This window comes from Marmota flaviventris, chromosome 4 (assembly GCF_047511675.1).
Source record: "Marmota flaviventris isolate mMarFla1 chromosome 4, mMarFla1.hap1, whole genome shotgun sequence".
Classification (NCBI taxonomy): Eukaryota; Metazoa; Chordata; class Mammalia; order Rodentia; family Sciuridae; genus Marmota; species Marmota flaviventris.
The window spans coordinates 129,109,393-129,129,703 of NC_092501.1; the positions used below are offsets into that span (position 1 = coordinate 129,109,393).

A 20,311-nucleotide genomic window follows, 5' to 3' on the forward strand; every position below is an offset into this window, starting at 1 on the left:
GGATTGGGATTACTAGGAGCAACTAAGATTCATAGATGAACGTTTTACCATTGATGCTAGTCAGGAAATGGATTATGAGAACTTGAACAGGGAAGATGAAATGCAGCAAGGGGAAAGACTCTATCTGAGCTGTGAGGCCTTTGAAATTGCTTTGCAGCTCAAACCACAGTGAGTTAGGAATAGCAGAGAATAGGCAGAAATACACATCTGTTTACTTTTTAGCTCATCTATTACTTTGAAAGATGGGACACCAGAGGGCTATCTGTCTATTCACTTCTGGGCACAATCATAAAAAAAGTCTCTCCAAGCTGAAATTACATGAGACTACCAGCAAGAAAAAAGTCTTTGTTGTAAACTATTCGTTAATTGACAAATATTTGGGTATTTGTGTATAAGGTACCTTCATTGTTCAAGTTCAGATACAAATTAAAATATTTTTTCATATGTTTGTTATCTAGTTATATTTTCTCTTTTGTAAATTTTTCATATCTTTTGTCTCTCTTGAGATCTCATTCTTTTTGTCAATTCATATGTACTCTCAATGATTTAAAGTCTTTTCTGTGTATTAAAGATTACCAATCTTTCCTCTGCCTCATTGATTGAAAAATGTTCCTTTATTGTTTTGTCTTCAGTGTTGTGGCTTAAATAAATTAATATTGCTGACACACCACTACTCTAGCATCACATAAGTAATTTTCATGTTATGAATTCTATGTGGACACTTTTTTATAACTATGAGGAATATATGATTTGTCTAACCATTCCCTATGTTGATTGTCTATTATTTTTAACATTTTTAATGTTTTAAAGAATGCTGCATTAACTGTGTATACATGAATTTTTCTTTCCAGAAGAATTCTGAGTCCAAGACAGAATCATTTGTAATGCATTGATGAATTGTTGATTTCTAAATACAAAACTTTAGACATGACCAAATGCTATTTGTAACATTTCTAAAAGCAGCCATGGCACTGTGGAAGGTGCTGGTATACAGTCCCAGTGCTGGGCTTTGGGACCATACTCAGCAAAATCAGTGAATCCACAAATCCTTCCCCTGGGCTCTGTTTGGGGTCAATTAGCTTTGTCTCAAAAAGGCAAAAGTGTAAATATTTTAAGTGTATAGGCAATGTCATATCTGTCACAGCTACTCAACTCTGCCATGCAAAGGCAGCCAAAGATTGTATAAATGAATCAATGTGTCTAATTTTGTGTTATGATATAGTCTTGTGTTTTTTCAAATTAGTTAACCTGTGAGCTGTACAAAAATTCTCAGTGGACCAGATTTGGCCTGTGGATAATTATTTGCCAAACCTCAGATGGATTAATAGGTGACTTCATGGTAGACATTTATTGGGCCTTCTTGATCTACTGCATTGCTAGGATGGGTTTATCAAGAAAATGTATATTCAGCATGTATCAGATAATTATCTTTCATATTTTGTATTTCAGCTGGAGTTAATCGAATTTCATATTGGCCTGCTGATCCAGAAATAAGTTTGCTTACTGAGGCTTCTAGTTCTGAAGATGCAAAGTTAGATGCCAAAGCTGTGGAAAGACTGAAGTCAAACAGTCGGGCCCATGTGTGTGTCTTACTTCAACCTTTGGTGTGTTATATGGTGCAGTTTGTAGAAGAGACTTCTTACAAATGTGACTTTATTCAAAAAATTACAAAGACAGTACCAGATGCTAACATTGACTTTTATTCTGAATGTAAACAAGAAAGAATAAAAGAATATGAAATGATATTTTTGATTTCAAATGAAGAAATACATAAGCAAATCCTGATGACTATAGGTCTGGAGAACCTGTGTGAAAATCCCTACTTTAGCAATCTGAGGCAAAACATGAAAGACCTTATCCTAATCTTGGCCACGGTAGCTTCCAGTGTGCCCAGCTTTAAACACTTTGGATTTTATTGTAGTAATCCAGAACAGATTAATGAAATTCACAATCAAAGTTTGCCACAAGAAATTGCAAGGCACTGCATGGTTCAGGCCAGGTTATTGGCATATCGGACTGGTGAGTTAAATGCTTAGTTCATAAGTTGGGGCAAATTGGTTTGGTTGTATTTGTCTCAGAAGTAAAGTGGTATGCATCTTATCTATGGCAGAGTTCATTTGCTCCTAGATATTAAAGTTTGGCTGTTCATGCTAAAGTTTGTGAGACTCTTGTGTAGGCAACTCTTCCTATGAGCAGTTTGGAACTTCCTTGTGGCCCTTTATTCAGCACTACATTTATAATTCAGGACCAAATTATCTAATTCGTCTTTCTCCTTGCATTTATGATTTCTGTTTATCAAGCCTTCCACTAAAAATGGAACAAAGAGAAAACTAAAATCACTCTTGTTAACTCTTCAATATTGTTTGTATTGAGTTTTTGATGAAAACTTGGAAATCTGTAAAATTAAAAATATGAATTCAAAATAACTAATACAATGAAAGTAAAGGAATGTTGGTTATTGCAGATTTTCTCAGTTGCCGGTATGTCTTTAATCAGAAAACTGAGAAATTAAACATTTTTACTTTATTATGTTGTGTATGTGGAGAAGGAAAATATTACTTGAGAATATTCTTTATTGTGCTAAAATGTATCTGTATTTCCAATTATGGAGCAGTATTTTCAAGAATTACTAGATGTAGTATTTTTTGAAAGAGAATCATGACCACTTTAAAAAATGCAACTTGAAAATAAGTGGGAAAAATGCAGGCAGGGAGAACAGTAGAGTAAGATTAGTTTGTGGAGTGGACTATAATAGGAATTTTAAATTATCCCAAAAAGGAGAAAAGAAGGAAAATTAGAAAAGGTCCATGCCAATGCTATTGGTTAGATTGAAATAAATTCAGTAGAATGGAGGAACTCAACTGACAGCATGTTTTGCAGAATCACCACAGAAACTTTAATAAAAAGTACAGATGCTCAAACTCCTCCCCAGACCCTGTTCAACAATTGCTCTAACCAAGTGTGATCTAGGTCTGTTTTTAAAAACTTCTTCAAGGAGCCAGGGATGGTGGCACACTCCTGTAATCCCAACTACTTGGGAGGCTGAGGCAGGAGGATCATAAGTTCAAGGCCAGTCTGGGCAACTTGGCAAGACGCTGTCTCAAAGTTTTAAAAAAGAATAAAAAGGGCTATGTGTGTAGCTTAAGAGTAAAGTGCCTCTGGGTTCAATAGACCAGTCCAAAAAAAAAAAAAGACATGATGAAAATGAATTCCAAAACCTCTGAAGTTCTAAAACAAATTGCAAGTGGGGGTTTAATAATTGCTTTTTAAATGATTAATAATGAGGATCCACAGAGGTGTTGTTAAATGAATGCTTCTTGGATATTAGAGTAGCAAAAAGTGACAAAATGTGTTCAGACTCATGGGGGGAAAGAGTAAAAGGCATCTCATGTTATCTACCCCGTTTAAGTGTTGAGTTGTGATCTCCTTTTGTGTCCTAGAAAAAGTGTTTTCCAAAACCATTTTTATATGGATGAAAACTTATCCTATTGGAAAACACACGTAGTAAAGAATATTCTTTTGGTGTAATTGATCTTTGCAAGGCAGCAGAGCTGCATGCTGATGAAAAAAATCACATCTTTCCCTCTCCTAACAAGGTTTAGTCTATCCCCAGACTGAACAGAAAATGTGGATCCTGAGATTAAAAAACATAACATGAAAAAAAAAATGTTGATAGGAAAAGTAGACTCTTAAAATGAAGAGTTTCTGTTTTAGTTTTTCATTTTTTACTTCTGATTTATGTACATATTAATAGAACTTAACAGTCAAGATTTTGTTTTTGCTCGCAAATATAATTTTATGTTTATAATATTGTCCACTTGCCTCAGAAATGAGCATAAAGCCATTGATTTATATATTTTTTCCTCATGTTAAGGTCTAGGTCACGTAAAGGTCTAGGAAGAAACAAAATTGTGTTTATGCCATAATCTCCTTTTCCTCCACACTGTAGAAACCAGTCACCAGACATCCTCTAGACCTCAGTATCCCATTCATCTTCAGGGCACAGCACACATCTATGTCTTTCCTTAGTTAGCCTTCTGCCCAGTCAGCTGTGAGTTGCTGGAGGAACATTCACCATACTTGGAACACAGGCACTCAAAAAATGGAAGCCTTTGTTGTGGAATTCTTAATGGCAAAGAGGGAGGTGGAGGAAAGGCAAATAGATTGGGTCACAAGGGCCAAACTTCACTCACTGAATTTCTCTGCCTGTTTTCTTACTTACAGAAGGGAATCAACTTTTATCTTTAGATAAAAACGAGATGGTGAATAAAAAGTGCTTAACATAAATTACTTAAATCTTTTGTAGTATGATTTTGAAAGCCTGAGTACTTGAACTGGAGATGGGAGATTTTATTGGCATATCATAACTTTTAAAAAATTAGTTATAAGGCATCCTAGTTTTTTAATATAAAGTGGCACAAATTTTCTTTGTGCTTTTACTGAAAAAAGTAGGTATTAAAATATATATTTTAATTGGAAGGATTTTAACTTGTAAGAAATTATAAGGGGAAGCCATAGTTTCACTCATCAGTATGATAATGAACTTAGGTAAGTTTACAGATAATTCTTATTTTTTTCTATGTAAGTGTATCATCCAAACTACATTAGTCCTCTATTATGATTTTGACAAATACTATGGTTTTCATAATTAGTGTGTATTTGTCTTAGGAATTTGAAACTCACCCTATGTGGAAAGAAAGTAGATCCTAATATGTGTAGTTTCTTTCTTTCTTTCTTTTTTTAACATTTTTTTAGTTGTAGTTGGACACAATACCTTTATTTTACTTATTTATTTTAATGTGGTGCTGAAGATCGAACCCAGTACCTCACACATGCAGGCAAGGGCTCTACTGAGGAGCCACAACCCCAGCCCCCTAATACGTGCAATTTCTGTTTTGGTTTTTTATTTTTTGTTTCACATTAATGGTTTTAAGAAGGACCACTTATTGCAAAAGTTTTTGTTCTGCAAGAGAATTAAAATTTTATGTTTATAACTTCTGCCACTTGATTTAGAAATGACCATAATATCACTAACATAGCATTCTTTTCCCTCTTAAACTATTCAGGTCAAGAAAATGACAATATTTTGTTTAAATCAAAATTTTCTTCATGTATCTTTCACCAGTATGTAGACATGCAGATATAAAAGTTCATAAAGATTTTATTTTTTTATTAAAAGTTTGAACTTTTTGCATAGCAAGAACACTTCCATAAAATATATTTTCCATGATTAGAATGTTAAAAAGACTAGAAGACACATTTGATTGTTGTGAGTAGATATTGTACTCACAATTATCAAAAACTACTTTTTTACTCAGTTACATCATCTATTAGAAGTAGTCATTTAGGAACTGAACAGACTGTTCTCAAAATAAGTACAAATGGCCAATAATTATATGAAAAAAGTTTAGCATCTTTAGGGTAATACAAATCCATCAAGGAAATGCAAATCAAAACTACATCGATGGTCTGAGGCTGTAGCTCGGTGGTAGAACACTTGCCTAGCATGTGTGATGTACTGGGTTTGATCCTCAATACCACATAAAAATAAATAAATAAAATAAAGGTATCATGTACATTTACAACTAAAAATATTTAAAAAAAATAAAACTACATTGAAATTCTATTTCACGCCCAGCACAGTATTGCACACCTGTAATCCCAGTGGCTCAGGGAGCTGAAACAGGAGGATCACAAGTTCAAAGCCAGCCTCAGCAATTTAGCAAGGCCCTAAGCAACTTAGCAAGACCTGGTCTCAAAATGAGAAGTAAAAAAGACTGAGGGTGTGGCTTAGTAGTTAATTTTGATACTGGTTCAATACCCAGTATCCAAAAAAGAAAAAAAGAAATTCTCTTACTCTAGTTAGAATGGCAATCATCAAGAATACAAATAATAATAAATGGTAGTGAGGATATGGGAACTAAGAACAATTGTACGCTGTTGGTGGGAATTAAATTAGCATGGTCACTATAGAAATAAGGATGTAGGTTCCTCAAAAAACTAAAATTAGAATTACCATATGATCCAATTATACCAAAATTCCTTAGTATATTCCAAAAGAATTAAAGTCAGCATATCATGGAGATACCTGTATACCTGTTTTTATCATGCACAATTCTGAATACCCAAGCTACAGATCTACTTGGGTGCCTGTCAACATATGAATGGATAAAGAAAATGTGGTGTATACACACACACACACACACACACATACAAAGGAGTAGTATTCAGCCATAAATTCATGTCATTCACAGGAAAATTGATGGGACTAGAGATCATCATGTTAAGCAAGAAAGACAAGTACAGCATGTTTTCTCTCATGTGGAATCTAGAAAAGAAAGCAACAAAAAGACAGGAATGTAGAAAGGAGACTGTTAGTTGAAGAGAGGGAGGGGGCAAGGTAAGGGCGGGTAACAGTAGAAATGAGCAAAATATGTTATATATAAATACAATATGAAACCCAAGATTCTGTGCAATTAATATACACTAATAAAAAGAAGTAGTCATTTGGAAACTGACCTGTTAGTGGAGAATCAATGAAGTTGTGCTTAGTTCTGGTTGTAGATTTGAGGTGATCTGACTGGCCACTGCCATATTAGTGGTTTCCACATGTATATCGTGTGTGACTCAGTGAGTAATAACCCAATCTATTTCTTTGCTACCTAGCTCCCATATTTCATACTTTGAAGTATTTACTTTAATACTTCTCTGTAATTAGTAAAGATGTCAAGAATTGTTAGGATGATCATGAAGAATGTTTCAAAGTATATGTTTTTATTATTTTTGGAAAAGTGTATTTCTGAAACTAACAGTCATTGATTTTTACTGAGTTCAATGTCATGTCTTTCAGAGGATCATAAAACAGGAGTTGGAGCAGTCATTTGGGCAGAAGGGAAATCTGTAAGTATGGAAATAAATCTTTAAATATTTAACCTGGATTTTGTTTAAACACACATAGTTCAGTCTTTAGTGCATTGCATTTTTGGTTTTGTTTTTGCTTTTGCTTTCTGAGATAGACTCTCACCATGTTTTCCAGATTGGCCTTGAATTCCTGAGCTCAAGCTTAGCCTTACCCTCCTGAGTGTCTGGCACGACAGGCATGCATCACCGTGTCTGGCAGTACACTACATTTTATTGACCTGTTGAGCTTAATATTTTTCTATTGGTGCATTGTGAAATTCTATAAACATTTGCTCATTCCCTCAATAATTTTTCTAGACTCATCAATTTAACATTTATTAAACACTTTCTATAAGTTAAGCACTGTGTCACAGTGTACATCAGGGATTTAAAGATCACATTTTCTGCCTTTCTTGACCTCATAGCTAATGATGGAGACAAGAGAGGTAAAAAAAGAGACTGGCATATATGTGTAATTATAATCAGTACTGTGAGAACATGGAGAAGGACCTTTACTAGGGGAAACGAGGGAAAATGAGAGAGATTCTTGGAGGTGGTAGCATGCTATTAGTCTTGAATGAGCAGGAGTTCATCAAACAGAAAAAGTTAGAAGGACCAGGAAGATAACATGCAAAGGTAGAGGGCTAGAAAGAGAAGATAGGAAAATGCAAGTGACTTGGGATCCAAAGTCCTTTGTAGAGTGGGCAGAAAATTGGACTGAACCATAAAGAATGTTGTAGACCATGTGAATATCTATAAATATTTATAAATAAATATTAAAATCTATAAATATTTATAAATAAATATTTATTTATTTTGAGTAGTACTGAGATTGAACTCAGGGGCAGTCGGCCACTGAGCCACATCCCCAGCCCTATTTTCTATTTTATTTAGAGACAGGGTCTCACTAAGTTGCTTAGCACCTCCCTTTTGCTGAGGCTGGCTTTGAACACTCGATTCTTCTGCCTCAACCTCCTGAGCTGCTGGGATTACAGGTGTGCACCACTATGCCTGGTGTCTGTGAACTTTAGAACTTTAGTGCATCCCCTAGAACAATACTTATCAGTAGAAATGAAATGTAAGCCACATATGTATCTTGAAATTTTCTAGGGAGTGGTGAATTTTAAAAATAGGTGAATTAAGGTAAACAGGCAAAGAAAAGAAATAGATGTAAGGTGAGGAATATATTTTATTGGAAACAATCTAAATGTCCATCTACTGATGACTGGATAAAGAAAATGTAGTATATACACACAATGTAATACTATTCATCCATAGAATGAAATTCTCATTTTCAGCAACATGGATGCAACTGGAGATTATTATGTTAAGTGAAATAAACCAGGCACAGAAAGATAAGTACTTCATGAATTCACTTATATGTGGAATGTTGATCTCATAGAAGTTTAGAGTATAATGGTGGTTATTAGAGACTGGGAGGGGAAAGGTGGTGGAAGCAATGGGGAAAGGTTGCTCAATGGGTAATAAGTTACAGTTAAATGGGAGCAGAAAGTTTTGGTGTGCTGATGCATAGGAGGGTGACTATAGGTAGCAATAATATACTGTGTGTTTCAAAAAGCCAGAAGAAAGGAATTTGAATGTTTTGTTTTGTTTGTTTTTTTGTACTGGAGATTGAAACCATGGGTGCTTGACCACTGAGCCACATCCCCAGCCCTTTTCATTTTTAATTTTGAAGCAGAGTCTCACTAAGTTCCTTAGGGCCTTGCTAAATTGCTGAGACTGGCTTTGAACTCATGATCCTTCTGCCTCAGCCTCACTAGCCACTGGGATTATAGGCATGTGCCACCATGCCCTGAAAGGAGTTTGAATATTTTCATCATAAAAAATGTTAGATATTTAACGCATATCTGTAATCCTAGCAGCTCAGAGGCTGAGGCAGGAGGATCATGAGTTCAAAGCCAGCCTCAGCAAAAGTGAGCTGCTAAGCAACTCAGTGAGACCCTGTCTCTAAATAAAATACAAAATAGGGCTGAAGATGTGATTCAGTGGCTGAGAGCCCCTGAGTTCAACCCCTGGTACTCAAAAAAAAAAAAAAAAAAGTTAGATATTTAAAGTGATAGATATGTTTAATCTGATTTAAACATTACACAATATATACATTTATCAAAAATCACAATACCCCAGAAATGTTTATAAATTTGACTTTTATGTCAGTTTAAAATATTAAAAGACAAAATAAGGGGCTGTGGCTGGCTCAGCAGTAGAGCACTCACCTAGCACATACGAGGCCCTGGGTTCGATCCTCAGCACCACATAAAAATAAATAAATGAAATAAAGGTATTGTGTCCAACTACAACTAAAAAATAAATATTGAAAAAAAATAAATAATATATTTAATCTAATATGTCCAAAGATATTATTTTAACATATAATCAATATAAAAATTACTAATAAACCAGGTGGTTCACACCTTTAATCCCAGTGTCTCTGGAGGCTGAAACAGGAGGATCAATAGTTCAAAGCCAGCCTCAACAACAGCAAGGTGATAAGCAACTCAATGAGACCCTGTCTCTAAATAAAATACAAAATAGGGCTGGGGATGTGGCTCAGTGGTAGAGTGCCCCTGAGTTCAATCCCTAGTACCTTAAAAAAATTACTAATAAAATCTGCATTTTCTTTCATTATTAAATCTTACAAATCTCTGTATTTTACACTTATATAACACCTTTCAGTTTAGACTAACCACATGTAGTCAATGGCTACTATATTGGAACTTACAGTCCAATAATCTTTTAAGTGAGAAAATGATATGATCATATTTGCATTATAAAAGAATGAAGTAGAGTGAGACGGGGAAATAGGGAGATAGTTAATATAAAAGAGATAATGAGGACTTGATATTATGTGGGGGTGGGTTAGGAGGGCCACGAAATTAGATTTATTTAGGAACTATATACAGCTGATTGAAATATTAGCCTGTTTTGCTTCAGTGGACTTTACAGCCATTTGACTATTTGCTCCAGTGTTTTCTAAGCCCTTCAAGTTCAACCTAGCCAATAAATCCAGTATCTTCCCTGCTAACCTGATCCTTCACCAGTGGTTACCATTTCACTCCCTGGTCCTTCACACGTATAAGTTAGTGCTATGGAGTCCATCTTCGAAGTACCTCTCAACTCTACTTATCTCAGCCAGAAATCCCAATAGCATTTTGTACAATTTGTATGTAACATTCATCACACATTTGTGTCCCATCTTGTTTACCTCTCCAGATTGTAAGATTCATGAGGGCAGGGACCTGTCTGATTTACAGCTATATCATCAGCACCTCATACAGGTCTAGCCTATGGTTGAAACTCTCATTGTGTTATGTGAATGCTTTAGCAGCCTTTTAACTTAAACATCTGGTTCTCACCTGCTTTGTGGAGAATTTAAGTCCAGTTATCTCTAGTGTAAGCAGGTTGCTTGGTGAAGTATAAAGACATGGGCTTGGAGTCAAGCAACCTGGGTTCAACTTTTGGTTGTTTTTATTAGCTCTGTAACCTCACATAAGTTATTTAATCTCTTGGCCTCAGTTTCCTTATCTATAAAATTGGAATAATAACAATATTACTTTCTAGGTTTTTTCAAGGATTGAGCCAATGAAATGATTTATATAAAACCAGTTTGATATTTGGTAAATATTCAATAAGAATTTATTAATGAGATAATATTTAATGTTCAAGCTTTTGTTAGCTGATTTTTTTATCTTCTTGTTGGCTGATTATAACAATGATTTTTATTAAGCTTGCTAGAGAATGAGATTGTTGATATGATCACTTGAGTAGTTATAATAGATTGAAATTTAATAAGATTTATAGCATATTCCAAACTGTTATAACACTTACCATTGATAAAATATCATCCTAATAATTGGTAAAACATTCATATTAACAACTAATATGCCTTTGGTCACGAATAAGAAAAAAGCCAGGCAAAGTGGTGCAGCTTTTTTATAATCCCAGCAGCTCAGGAGGCTAAGGCAGGAGGATCGTGAATTCAAAGCCAGACTCAGCAAAAGCAAGGTGCTAAGCAACTCAGTGAGACCTGTCTCTAAATAAAATACAAAATAGGCCTGGAGATGTGGCTCAGTGGCTGAGTGCCCCTGAGTTCAATCCCAGGTACCAAAAAAGAAAGGAATAAGAAAGAGCTATTGGAGTAAGAAGCTCTGTGGTTATATAACAACAAAGTCTCAAAAAGTATTCAAGATTAAAGGAAGTACATTTTTTATTTTCTAACTAAATCACAATAGCACATTTTCAGCAACAGAAATATTCTGTTCAGAGTGTATGTGTTTGTGTGTGTTGTGTTGTGTGTGTGTGTGTGTGTGTGTGTGTTTACTGTGGATTGAACCCAAAGGTGCTTTACAACTGAACTGCATTGCCCATCCCTTTTTTATTTTATTTTGATACAGAGTCTTGCTGAGTAACCCAAACTGGTCTTGAACTTATGAGCCTCCTACTTCAGCCTCCAATTAGCTGGAATTACAGGCATTCACTACTGGCCCAGCTGTTCAAAGTATTTTTTAAATTTCTGACTGTTATCACAGAGTGTAAGAAAGTAACACTGACTTATTGAGTGCCTGCTATATACATAACAATCTAACGTGTACCTTACGGGATAGAAAAGAAGTATAAAATGTGGTTTCTTTTTACTAGAATTTTATAGTTTAATGCCTGAGTCAAGAAAAATAATTTTTGAGTTAAACAAGATAGTGTTTAATGGGGAAGAGAGATGGGGGCAGGAAAGATGGTGGAATGAGATGGACATCATTACCCTAGGTACCTGTATTACTGCATATATGGTGTGACGCTACATCATGTACAACCAGAGAAATGAAAAGTTGTGCTGCAATTGTGTACAATGAATAAAAAATGAATTCTGCTGTCATATATACATAATTTAAATAAATAAATTTTTTAATATTTATTTTTCAGTTTTTCAGTGGACACAACATTTTTATTTTTATGTGGTGCTGAGGATGGAACCCAGCGCCCCCGTGCATGCCAGGCTTGAGCCACATCCCCAGCCCTAAATAATTTTTTTTTAAATATAGTATTTAATTGACTGCTAAAATCAAAGACTACCTTGAGATTATAGACTAGAGAGGTGACTGGACTTCTTGAAATTAAACTTTGGCAAGGCCATAATATAAGTATTGTTTTATTTTTGTTTCATGGCTCATTTTGTCATAGAAATGGAATGAGATGACTGTGGTGGGGCATACCCATAATCCCAGCAGCTCACTAGGATCATAAGTTCAAAGCCAGCCTCAGCAATTTAGCAAGGTCCTGAACAACTTAGCAAGACCCTGTCACAAAATTAAAAATTAAAAGGACTGGAGATGTGGCTCAGGGGTAAAGCCTGCTGGGGCTCAATCCCTAGTATATATAAATAAATAAGAAAAAAGAAATGAAAATTCATTATATAAAATATGAAAGCAAGCTTGTTTAAAAAGATTCTTTAGTATCTTTATTCATCTTATTTAGTTTTATGTGGTACTGAGGATAGAACCCAGTGCCTCACATGTGCGAGGCAAGCGCTCTGCCGCTGAGCTATAACCCCAGCCCCTGAAAGCAAGCTTTAAAGTCACATTGCAAAGTGCCTTTTCTGAATGTTGAAATTAACCATTGGTCTGCTCGCTTTTGTAGAGAAGCTGTGACGGAACCGGAGCTATGTACTTCATAGGATGTGGCTATAATGCCTTTCCTGTTGGATCTGAGTATGCTGACTTCCCACATATGGATGACAAGCAGAAAGACAGAGAAATAAGGAAATTCAGATACATCATACATGCTGAACAAAATGCCTTGACATTTAGGTAGGAAATTTTTTTATTGTGCCTTTAAAATGTAGCAAAGGTCAGTTGAAATAAGTTTTCTTTTAGTTGTGACTTATTTCCATTTTCAAATTCTAGAAAATCTTCTTTCCAGAAATATAGTTTTGGTAAAGATTGGTCCTGCTGGACCTGAGGCCATTTTGCCAGATTCTCCAGGCCTTCCAATTTATTGAGCAAGTCTTGTTTTTCTTCCCTCTCTCTAATAAGAAGTGACTTAAAATTTGTCCAAAATACAACCTCTTGTTTTCTAAATTTTGAGTACATAGATTTATGAATGTGTAGACTTTATGATGAACCAAATTGCTTTGAATAATGTTAGAAATAACAACTATCATCACCTCCTTTTAATGTTCATTTAGGTGATTTCCACAATCACTTGTCAGCTTTTACCATTAAGGGGGTGAGTTTAGGAGATTAAAAACTGAATAAGACATGGCCCGTCATTGGGGAGCTTCTAATGCAGTAAGCGTTAAGATCTAAGATGCATACACTTAATGCAATGGATTCTGTGGGAAAGGCAAACAGTGCACAAAGTGCTCTGGGGCTGCTATGGACAAAAACAGGGATGTAAGTGAAAAGCTGTGTGGAAGAAGTCGAGCTTCTTATTAGAGCTGAGCTCTGAATGATTGCCAGGAGATATTCCTTGAAAGGAAGACCTTTCTTGCTTCTAACACAAGGTACGGTCTAGAAGTGGAAAAATGCATTCCACATTTAGGAACATGCATATTCCTGTTAGGCTGGAGTGTGGGTTCATGGTAAATGCAGCTCACAGGATAAGCTGGGCCTGGACAACAGAGGACTTCAAGTTTAGACTCCACTTGGTAGGCAGTCGGGAAATGGAATTGCACTGACAGCCACAGTCCATAGACTGCTTAGGTGGCAGAAGCATCGTTTGAGCAGACTAAATGTGTAGAATTCTGTTGCCCTAGTCCAGATGAACAGAAATGAGTTGCAACTAGGGAGATGAATATGGAAGATGTATAATTGAAAACAGCTGGTTCAGAGCAATGTAAACCATAGAACCTAGAATTACAATCCCTGTGACCTCAGGTGAGAGCAGTCCTTGGTCCTAGACTACCCCCAGCATACAGTTTCACCAAAAATCTCCTCAAGTTTTTTTCCCTGTCCTCTTCATTACAGGTTACTTACTTCATTTTATAAGGAGGTCTGAAAATGACATAACCATTTTTTTTTTGTACCAGGGATTAAGTGCCCAGGGACACTTATTCACTGAGCCACATCCTTAGCTCTTTTTATTTTTTATTTTGAGACATGGTATTGCTTGGTTACTTAGGGCCTTGCTAAATTGCTGAGGCTGACTTTGAACTCGAAATCCTCCTGCCTCAATCTACAAGCCACTAGGATTACAGGCATGCACCACACTGGGCTCCAAATGTTTTTTAAATAGAATTATCCTTTGATAGAGAAGGGGTAAGAGAACTATAACTCAAAACAGAAATTTAATATTAATTTATTTATTTAGTAAGTATTTACTAAGGGTCCTTTAGGTGCCAGTTAGGAATAGGGGGCTAGGTCTTTAAGCTGCCTTGATGATTTAATATTTAATAAATAATAGTTAGTTTTAACCCCAATTTCCATATTTTAAAGAGATCCTTATGTAGAAAACATGGTTTTCCTTTTTTTTTTTTGTAGTTCTGGGGATCAAACCCAGGGCCCCATGAGTGCTAGGCAACCACTCTATTGCTGAGCTACATCCTCCGCTTTCTTTTTTCTTTTTCTCTCTTTTTTTTTATCCTCTTTTTTCTCCATTCTATTCCCTCCCTTCCTCTCCTCCCTCCTTCTTTTTCTGTTTTTATTTATTTTATTTATTTTATATTGAACACCTTGCCAACAGCTTAAATGAATTTAAGTTATAGTGATTGTCAGGTTTTTACAGATTTTGAACATTGATTGACTAATTTAACAAGAGTAAGGCTTGATTATTGTTTATAATGTGAATCTATTTTTAAAACAACTCAACATTAAAATTTAAGAATTTCTCTTTAAGATATAACTTACCCTTTCAGAAATTACCTTTGTAATAATCTGTAAATTTTTTTGTAGGTGTCAAAAAATAAAACCAGAAGAAAGAAGCATGATTTTTGTGACAAAATGCCCATGTGATGAATGTGTACCTTTAATTAAAGGTGCTGGCATAAAACAAATCTATGCAGGGGATGTAGATGTTGGAAAAAAGAAGGCAGACATCTCTTACATGAGGTTTGGGGAACTTGAGGGTGTTAGCAAATTTACCGTAAGTAGATAGATACACTTTTTCTTCAAACTGTATTTCCTGTTATGTTGTTTGATACCCTGTTGTGTATTGTAAATTAGTGATTTCTATCCTTTTAAAGAGTTTCAATAAATTATTATCATTAAGTTTATTTTTTTTTTATTTTTTTTAGTTGTAGATTGACACAATACCTTTATTTTTTTATTTATATGCCATGTTGAGAATCAAACCTAGTGCCTCACATGCTAGGCAAGCGCTCTACCACTGAGGCACAACCTCAGCCCACTTTGAGTTTATTTTTTATATGCAAGCACTTACATACCAAAAAATGTTCACTAAGGATCTCTGCCATAAGAATTTTATAGTTCTGCAAGACACAATGGCATAGCCCTGTAATCTCAATGGCTCAGGAGGCTGAGGCTCGAGGATTGAGAGTTCAAAGCCAGCCTTAGCAACTCAGCAAGACCCTGTCTCTAAATAAATAAAAAAATACATATTTTAAAAGGGCTGGGAATCAGGCTCAGTGGTTAAGCATCCCTGGGTTCAATCCCTGGTACTAAAAATAAATAATTTTTTAAATGAAAAAAAAGAGAGAGAGAATTTTACATTTCTGTAGAGTTGTAAATTGACCTAGAGTTAGCTTGAGGCAGGGAAACCTCTGGTGCCATCATGTGGCTAATAGAAAAGCTCTGACTCACTTCTTCCCTCACCTGTTTCAGCTTGGAGTGGTAGATAGAGGTGAAAGTAGTTGAAGATTATCCAAAAGACAGGAAGATGCATGCTCTTGTACACACACACACACACACACACACACACGTTCCTCATGAGAAAAAGTGCTAACAAAAAGTTACAAAAGCTCTACAAAGAAAAATTTTCCCCAGAAGTTGCTGACCTGCCAAATCATTCTGTTTCTTCAAACAAGGAATAATCACAGAACCACAAAAACCAGGAAATTAGCATTGATATATTACTGCTGTTAATCTATACATTCATCAAGATTTACTGATTGTTCTAAGAATGTTCTTTTTTTTTTTTTTTTTTTTTTTGCATTGGGGACTGAACCGAAAGGCACTCTACCACTGAACTAAATCCCAATCCCTTTTCATTTTTTGAGACAAGGTCTTGCTAAATTGCCCAGGCTGACCTTGAACTTGTGATACTTAGCCTTCTGAGTCACTGAGATTACAGGTGGCCAGGGATATAGTGTGATGGTAGGGTGCTTGCCTAGCCGTGTGAGGCCCTGGATTAGATTCCCTGTATCACAGAAACAAAACCAAAAACAAACAAACAAACAAACTTATTCAATAATGTTTTACATAGCAAAAGAATCATGTCCTGAATAATAACATATTGCTTTTTATGACATCTAATGATTTAATCGTGGCATTTAATATAACATTTATATACTAGAATTCATGGATATAAAAAGCATAAAATAGAACTGTTTATAATTTTGAACTTTACATTCCTGTTATGTACATCAGTTTCAGTCCAGGGTGCTTGGAACATAAATGTATTCTCTGTGTGTACATATGTATATATGTGTGTTTATATACATGTATATATGTATGTACATACATGCACATACACTTTAAGCATAGGAAAATACTACCTAGTTTCTGTATGTATATGAAGTGTCAAATGTTTACCATTTTTTATTTTTAATTATTTTATTTAAAGCCTAATAGTTTTAAAACATAGTGCCGCCTGGTGCAGTGGTGCATACCTGTAATCCCAGCGGCTCAGGAGGCTGGGGCAGGAGGATATGAGTTCAAAGCCAGCCTCAGCAAGGTGCTAAGCAACTCAGTGAGACCCTGTCTCTAGATAAAATACAAAATAGGGCTGGGAATGTGGCTCTGTGGTTAAGTGCCTTTGAGTTCAATCCCTTGTACCCTCCCACAAAAGAAAAAGAAAACAGCAGTGCCATGCCAAAAAAAAGAGAGATGAGAAGTGCTTGTCTTGTAAATAAAAACCTATGTCCAGTCGGTCAAAGAAATCCCCAGTTCTGATTGATTGATTGATTGTCTCTTTATTCCTCCTGGAGAGGTAAAGAAATGGGTTTTTTCAAATTTTCTTCATAAAGATTAAGTGACCTTGCTCTTCAGGACTGTGAGTGTTGGCTTATAGCAAACTCTGGAATATCTTGGTTACTGGTAGATTTTAGTAGATTTTGAATTGTAAAGAGAAAGGAGAGATCAAAAGGGCAATGGAGGAATAACTCAGAAAAGAAAGACAAAGGGAAGCCCAGGGGCAGAGCTGAGAAACCCAACAGAACTGGGAACTCCCACCCAAGAGGTCCCTTGCTCAGGTACACATTCCAGAGAATAAAGAAACTCACAGTTTTTCCTCTGTTCTCTTCATGAAGAGTAACTCTCCACTCCCTTATCCTTTCCTTATCTGTGCATAACTGGTTAGCTATACACCTAATTTTGAAAATACCAGTAATTAACATGAACTAGTATTTGTTCTAAATTTGAATTTCAATAATTTGATTTGCTCAACTGTCAAAAGTATGATGTGTCAATAAATTTGATACTTGTTTTAAGATTAAAGTAAATTAATTTTTATTTGAAACATATTTGCTTGTCTTTTTGAAATGTAACCATATACCTTGAGATAAGTTGTTTTATTCTATGTTGTTGTCAAAAAAGCAGGTTAGAGCTGGGTAAAACTCTTCTCCAGAATAGATTTTATATAGTGTACATTCATGTGCTGTTATTCAAAAAAATTTTTTTCTTGTCTAATGAAGGTGAGTTTTTCTTTATTAAGATGTATTACTTTTTTATTATGAAATATATGCTCATTGTAGAAAGTAGCAAAATAAAAAAGAACATGTATTATTCCTTAACTCATAGATATCACTGTCAACATTACTGTATTTTCTATGTTAAAAATTCCTCAGAAATTATTTTTTGACAATTTATACAATCTTCCAAACCTAGAGACCTAATTTATTTAATCATTCCCCTGTTGTTGGATAGCTAGAGTATTTCTAAGTCTTTACAATTATAAAGAAACTTTTCATGAATATTCTTAAGTGTAAATTAGAATTATTGGTTTTTACTTTCTCTGCCCAAATAAATAAATAGGTTTTAGTGGTTTAACATGTTTCAAAACATAACTCTTTTTTCCCCCCTTACATAACTTACCACCCCTTGTAAATTCTCTCTTTCTTGGCGCTAATTCTAGGCATCTCATCTCTATAAGTGACCAAAAGTCTAAGGACTTTTAATGCATGGTAAAATGTTTGTCTTGTATCTCATCCCCCCTCAAGGCTCAAGATGTTAACTAGTTAATCTGATGAACTAAGTGATGCTTATGAAAGAGGCTCCCAGGTAATTCACACTTTCCAGAGACAGTGGCCCAGCAGGGCTTTTTGGTTAAGTCATTAGTGATTCGATGGAGATTCCAATTAGGCAAGAAAGGAAGGAAGAGCTGTCCTAGAGATAACGATTACATTCCATTTTCTTTTCTACTATTTCAGTCTTCTCTGAAATATTCAGAATCTTCAATCTTCCCTATTTCTTTCTGAGTGGTTGAGATAGAATACTACAACCAGAGGAGATGAATGATATCTGATATTATATATGATAGAAAATAAATAATAGTTTATATGATCTAACTATATTAAAAGGCAAGGTAAAATTGGCCATATTGTTAGCCTTTAATACCTAGGTCTTCTCTACCTATTATAAGACTTAGTAGGTCCTAGAGAAATTATATAATGTAGAAATTCCATGGTTCTGGGCCTTGGGCAGGCCTAGGTCTAATCCCATCACTGCCTTTAGCTATTTTGTAACCTGAGACAGATCACAGCAATTCTCTAATCTCCCCCTGTCTTACTTAGAAATTACTATAAAGTATCTTCTCTAAGAGTATTGATTCTGACCCCAGAAGTCATCCCATTGAGCATCACTCAGGTGGTATTGTTAGGACTTTGTTGATATGGACATGCTAACTCCTTTTTCTTGTATTTTTATCAAGTTGTTTTGATATTTAAAAGCAGAGTGCTGAAATGCTCTTTATTAAGTCATTTTTAAACATACAAATAAAGTGTTTGTACCCTCTTACAGTGGCAGCTGAATCCATCTGCAGCTTATGATCTTGAACAAAACGAGCCTGAAAGGAAAGAAAGTAAGTATCTCAAGTCCTCTGTGGAGGCTAACTACTAGAGGCCAGCTGCTGAGGAAAATGGGCACTTGGTGAATGTCAAAGGTCAAGTGACGGAGTTGTTTTGATAATAGATGGATCATATTCTTTATACAGGTTAGATGTTTGTTTTTCAATTTGTTCAAAAACATTTGCATATCTACTATATGCAAGATGCTGGGGAAAGTACCTATCAATAATTATTCCTGTAGATTCTGCAGTTTAATACAAATAATCATGACAAATTGAATTTATAAATTTATATGAAACAGTAAAGAACAATTCTTGTTTATACCAAAACAAAGGCTTCTTGGGTGTGAGAAATGAAAAATATATATAATTAGTGCAAATGGATCTAGGAAGAAATGATGAGGACACCGGTACTTATATATCCTTCTAGAGTAAAGCCACAGGTGCTCAGGTTGGTCAGAGAATGGACATGTTCTGTTATTTTAATAATCTGATTAAGAATCATCAGAGATACCATAAGTAAATTACTAGTCTTAAAAGTTTTCGGATTCCACCTCTTGGGTCCCCTTCTTCCTCCAGCAGGCAGAAGTCTTGGGCTGGGGATGTGGCTCAAGCGGTAGCAGGCTCACCTGGCATGCGTGCGGCCCGGGTTCGATCCTCAGCACCACATACAAACAAAAGATGTTGTGTCCGCCGAAAACTAAAAAATAAATATTAAAATTCTAAAAAAAAAAAAAAAAAAAAAAAAAGTTTTGTCATTTGCACACTAACACAATTATTTTGATAATAGTAATATAATCTTTAGGAGATCCAATTTAAAAATAGTAGCTGTGTTATAATTGTAGAGTCTAGATAAATGGAAGTGTACTATAAATTTTCTTGATAACAATGGATTGATTACCCTGAAATATTAAGAAATATGAAGGTCTCTACGAAAATATGAATGTTTTGATTTTCTGTGATCTGAATTAGCTTTATTTTATTCAGACAGTAAATTTATTATTGGCAATCTGAAAAAATACATATTCACTGTTTTTTCTTTTTAAAAAAATTATCAAGAAAAAAAGTAGTGGAAAAAGAAAGGAAAATATAACTAATTAAAGATAGTATTTTTAATGACACTGTTTGAAGCTCAATTAAAAATTTCCTAAGGTAGGAAAAGGAAACAGAAAGATGAACTATATTGTCTGTGTTAAAAGCATCTTTTCATCAGAAGAGGCCA

The 20,311-nt window shown here is 35.0% G+C and overlaps 1 protein-coding gene across 4 annotated transcripts in view; it reads left to right on the plus strand.

The window, feature by feature from the left end:
* The window catches only part of Cdadc1 (cytidine and dCMP deaminase domain containing 1), a 49,122-nt gene that overhangs the window by 21,051 nt on the left and 7,760 nt on the right, over positions 1 to 20,311 (plus strand). For all 4 annotated transcript variants that reach the window (XR_011707386.1, XM_027928719.2, XM_071611510.1 and 1 more), the window contains 5 exons: positions 1,450 to 2,019; positions 6,851 to 6,900; positions 12,550 to 12,719; positions 14,802 to 14,991; positions 19,044 to 19,104. Coding sequence is in view for 3 of the 4 variants with exons in the window: in XM_027928719.2 (XP_027784520.2) it covers positions 1,450 to 2,019; positions 6,851 to 6,900; positions 12,550 to 12,719; positions 14,802 to 14,991; positions 19,044 to 19,104 (1,041 nt within the window). In the remaining variant the exon portion in view is untranslated. The remainder of the gene's footprint in view (positions 1 to 1,449; positions 2,020 to 6,850; positions 6,901 to 12,549; positions 12,720 to 14,801; positions 14,992 to 19,043; positions 19,105 to 20,311) is intronic.